This window comes from Carassius carassius, chromosome 11, assembly GCF_963082965.1.
Source record: "Carassius carassius chromosome 11, fCarCar2.1, whole genome shotgun sequence".
NCBI lineage: Eukaryota > Metazoa > Chordata > Actinopteri > Cypriniformes > Cyprinidae > Carassius > Carassius carassius.
In genome coordinates this window covers 8,215,442-8,220,552 of record NC_081765.1, presented here as the reverse complement: position 1 = coordinate 8,220,552, position 5,111 = coordinate 8,215,442, and the positions used below count along the sequence as shown (strand labels likewise).

General features: G+C 40.8%; 1 protein-coding gene across 1 annotated transcript; it reads left to right on the top strand.

Annotated features, from left to right (window-relative positions):
• Nucleotides 1-2,913: 2,913 nt before the first annotated feature.
• Nucleotides 2,914-4,234, top strand: LOC132152382 (BTB/POZ domain-containing protein KCTD4-like). Its single transcript, XM_059561146.1, has one exon. It carries the CDS (start codon nucleotides 3,067-3,069, stop codon nucleotides 3,841-3,843), a length of 777 nt encoding a protein of 258 aa, XP_059417129.1. The 5' UTR covers nucleotides 2,914-3,066; the 3' UTR covers nucleotides 3,844-4,234.
• Nucleotides 4,235-5,111: the final 877 nt, after the last annotated feature.

Here is a 5,111-nt window from a genome sequence, read left to right as displayed (position 1 = left end):
AATATTTTTAGCTTCAATTTAAACAGTTTTATGTTTGACAATACACTGTTTAAACTAAAGCTAAAAATACTGAAAAAAATGCAGACGGTAAAAACAAGATGCAAACAATTTAAGTTATGTTTTGTTCCCTTGTTTGAAGACATGATTTAACTAAAACAAGGGATCGAATTAGTCCAAAGTGGTAATGATTTACCTAATAAGTGAACAAATTAACAAAACGTGGTCAATTGTGAGAATAAATTCTTGATTCATGGTCAGACTCAGAAAATCTTCTTTTTTTTTCTTCTGCATGACATGTACTTCATATTGTATATCAATAATTTAAAGCTAGTTTTTCATGAATTGTTACTACGAAATGTGTTCTTGAGAGCTGTCATCCATTAAATAATTGCCACTCAGTTTGCTATTCTGTTTTGTAATGCATGACTTAAGTGTCCAAATAGTATTTTGGCTATTGTAGTTTCATGAATATGCATAACTGATTATGAATCTGGCCAAAAAGAGCATTTGCTCCACTTTGCCTTCTTTCATTGTGCCGTCATATTCTTCTGCACAGTTTCACTAATATCTCCCATCCATGTGCTCCGATCTTCATTCACCTGCTTGTGCCAGTCCACCACTGATGGACTTAAATCAATTTATGCCTCTTCAAGTTGAACAAAAAAGTGTGCTAATTAAAACAAAAAACATAGATGAGATAAAGCAGGTCAGCCACCCACTATTTTCTCTGGCATAGTTAAACCCTGTTAGCAATTCAAATGCAGATGAATAAACCCAGTAATCACATGATGATTAAACCATGACCGAGTCATCGTCTATAACAACTATAATCAGTCATATATGACCATAATAAACTGTCACTGCGTCTGTAATCAGATGGCTATGTGCATGGGCGGCACAGTTTAAAAAAAGTCATGAGGAAAGTGGAGCCGGATTGCACAGATAATCACAACATGAGGAAGGCTTAGCTCTTAAATATGAATTATATGATGCTCAATTTTTAATATGCAAAAACATGAAATTGTAAGGTGAAAATAGACCTTTAAAATAGCAAATAGACTTTTTTGCTTCCATAACAAGTCTTATTCAGACTACTAGTGGAGCAAAAACATCCAAAATAAACATGTAGGTGTTTATTTTATTGCACTTTCTATTTGTCTATTTCAAATACAAATGCATTTTTTTAATGGAAAAAATGCATTTCTTTGCATTTGCCAAACATAACAGTTTTAGTTCTATCTACTATATCTACTATATATTGTTCTTTTTTCTTGAGTTTTTTTTCCATATATAACTTGCCTGATTTTATGCAACATTGTATTCCTAAAAATGTGGTGAAATTGTTTTCTGGCTGTTGACAGTATTTTATGGAATGATAAAAAGAGTCCAAAATCCCCTCTGTAGAAATCCTTTGACTCTAATCTATTATTAAAAAAAAAAAGAAAAGAAACCATTTTGACCCATTCTTCATCCAATGTTCAGATTTCTTTTCTTGAAATATATACACATGATTGCATATTTAATTAGATAATACCTCATTTGGATATTCAGAATTAATATATCATTTCAGAAAAATTGTAATACAAAAATGTTTGAAATTCTTAAAGCAATCAATCACCTGGAGAGTAATATCTGTCCATTTTCACCTGGGTTGTCTTGCCTTAAGTAATTTTATACAATCTTATATTGTTTTCACAAAAAATAGCCTATTTATTAATCCTGAGATCTAGTTAGCTAGAACAACTTGACCTGACCCTTAGACTGTGCCGTTGTTCAAAACTCCATAGCAAGTAAAACGTACCATCTGTCATTTTATGTATAACAGAAGCAAGGACAATTTTGCTTGCAAAATGTAAATGATGTGATTTTTAAATATTCATTCTGTGATAAAGTGAGATGTGTGAAAACATCCAATTTAATCCATCTGATGAATATGTAAAGTCAAATCAACGCCAGCACTCAAACAGTGGATTAGCCTCCACCCCTTCTCAGCTGCTGCTGACATACACGCAACAAAATTTACCCCTGAAGGGTCCATCACCCCTGTCCTGGGGCTATATTAGAGGTGCTGTTATTTAAAAATGATTGACAGGCTGCCATCGTTTAGTGACATCACTGAGAAAACTGTCATAGCGATTCTACTGCTGTTTAAGGGCATGTCTTCTTGGTGACAGATGAAGGCTCAGATCCTTTGTTACCAACAGCCCAAGTTTAACAAGGATAATATTAGGAATGTTGATTCTGGGTTTTCATCCTTGGGTGGTTTATGTGGTGATAGAGCACTGTATGTCTCGGTTGCATGTACAACCCCCTTAGAGATGGCTTGGGGCCAATTACCGTCTCAGTCCCCATGACTTCAAGTGAAGTCATAGGCTTCCTCATCAAAGGCTCCTCCGATAACTGGGTACTGGCGAGTTCCTCTAAGCCTCTCAAAGACAGCGAGAACGCTTCAATGCATTCATACCTTTTGATATGAAGACTAGCAAATAATTTACATAACTACACCTACGCTGTACTCGATACAGCTCTCGTTTGGCAATAAAGCTGCCAGTTGTTGGCATATCACAGACGGCTTTCCAAAAGCTACGACTTAACACCATAGACGAAAAAGCATTAACATCTCGCTCTCATTGGAAGGAGTTCATTATGTGGGATCCCTGTGATTTGGCCCTCTCGGTGAGTTCACGTGCTGCCACCCAAACGATGGGTCCTTTCAACAGAGAGCAGCGACGCTAATTGCTGAGCCAGATCCAAAGAGGTGCTGAAGTGGAAAGGTGATTAAATTCAGCCTTTACAGCGGAGGGCAGTGAGCAAAATGCTTGCTGTTTTCAAGCCCACACCGCTGACGCAGTTGAGCCCACCCTTAACACCCCTCCTCCCACTGCGAGTGCATGCTCGCACACATATATGTGCATTTGCTGGCTGTGAAAGGCTCAGACACTGTTGGCAGCGCACACTGCTCATGCACTCCATGCCAGCGCTGCTCAGCTGTGCTCCTATTTGTCCGCCCGCCCGCTCACGCGCGCGCTCCCCACACGCTCCGCCAGGCTGGGTGTGAGGCACAGCATGGAATGGAATCTCAGAAGGATGGAGAGTGAACTGAGACAGATCAATCCGGACTTGCTGCAGCCCAGCAAGAGCTTCAAGAAACCTTCCTCTGGCACCATCACCATCAACGTGGGGGGCTACCTGTATGCCGCACAGCGCCATACCCTGGCCAAGCATCCCGGCTCTCTGCTGGAAGAGATAGTGACCGGGAAAAAGCCTGTGGTGCATGTGGACTCTATGGGCAACACCTTCATCGACCGTGATGGGCCCATCTTCCGGCACGTTTTGAATTTCTTGCGACTTGGTGAACTGGTGCTTCCTGATGACTTCAAGGAAGCCGGGCTGCTCCGACGCGAGGCCAACTTCTACCGGCTGAGCGAGCTGGCCCAAGCCCTGCAGGACTGGGAGCAGCAGCAGGCCACGCAGCGCGAGCCCGCCTTCCTGGAGGTGACAGACAGCCACGAGCGCTCGCATGGTCTGAGGGTCTACTGCAGCGACAGCACCTTCATCGAGAAGGTGAAGAACCGCCTGGTGCAGATCTCCAAGAGCCGCTTGGATGGCTTTCCGGAAGAGTTCGAGGTGTCGTCCAACATCATCCAGTTTCGGCATTTCATCAAGTCGGAGCAGGGCTCTCGGCTTGTGCTGAAGCAGGACAGCACGTTTTTGTGTACACTCGAGTGTCTGAAGCTGGAAGCAGTGATGCTCGCTCTCAGAGGAGGCTTTCGCCTGCTCACCAGCCTAGACAGCAGCCGTGGATCAGTGGTTCAGTGCGAGGCTCTGCATTTTGTCAAGTGACCCGAGCAAAACTGTCACCACATGACCTGCTGAAAACCATCTTGCATCAACAAACACCAGCGTCTTCAACCGAAAGCCTGTTCTGGAATACTCTACGCTAACCGCTTCTATGTGACACACTCCAACAGACAGCCTTGAGAAACGAGGGAGAGAGAGAGATGATGTGTACTGTGCTGTGGGGGGTTTCGTTTGGTTTTGTGTTCATAGTCTGTTTACACATGATGTTTTTACAGTAAGAGCAACAGTTGTACTGTAGATGATGACTGTGATAATGATAATCAATCTGAATTGCAGAGTACTGTGGACTCTAAAGGCTGTGTGCAATGATCATTACATTTGTAAGCAGGTTTTGTGATTTCTGGTAATGTGAACACATGTAGTAACCAACAGGTTGTAAATATAAATGACATGTTTATAAATGTTTATAACATGTTTATGACATGTTTATAAATGACACTGTGGTTTATCCTTTAGGTGATGATCTACACTGACATACGCTGCATATGATTTTGTCTGTGAACTGTGGAATGTACATTGGAGATTTACAGTGGGCTGTATGAATAGAGCTACATTTATTTATTTTTCTTATTTGCTGTGGAGTCGGCTTGTAAGAGAGATACACTGTCTTAAATTGTAAGTTTGCAATATTATGCAGCAAAATGTGACCTAAAATTAAATTTCCTCCAGCACTGATCCAAATTCGAATGGGTTTGATGCTTGATTTTCATTTTTCAGAGCATGTGGCACACATACATCTACCACAGATATTCTAGCATGTGTGTACTGATTCATAAACAACATCTGATGAATTCTTCTGTATTTCCAGAAAACAAGGCATGCTCATTTAGCTCAGGGATGACAAAAAAAATAGTTTTCATCTTAAAAAATGTATTTAAAGTCCACTAACATTAGTCAGAGCCAGGATCTCAGTTACCGTGGGAAAATATCAAGTTCAAAATAGATTAATCACCCTGTGAATTTTGCAACTTAACATTCAGAGCGCAGTCAAGAGCGCTGAGTAATTCTAACAAACAGCTTTGCTCGACATGCAGCTAAATTCAATTACACTTCAGTCAGCTGTTTCAAACAAAGGCAAAGGCAGACATATGGTTACACTCACTTTAGATTAGCCGACATCTCTACACACTATTATCCATCTGTTTGCATATAATCTGTCATGCAATCTCTCACTAAAATGAATCTAAAGTACATTTCTGACACGGGGAAAAATGAAACACCCTTAGTCTCCATGGTTTTGTCGTGTGGAC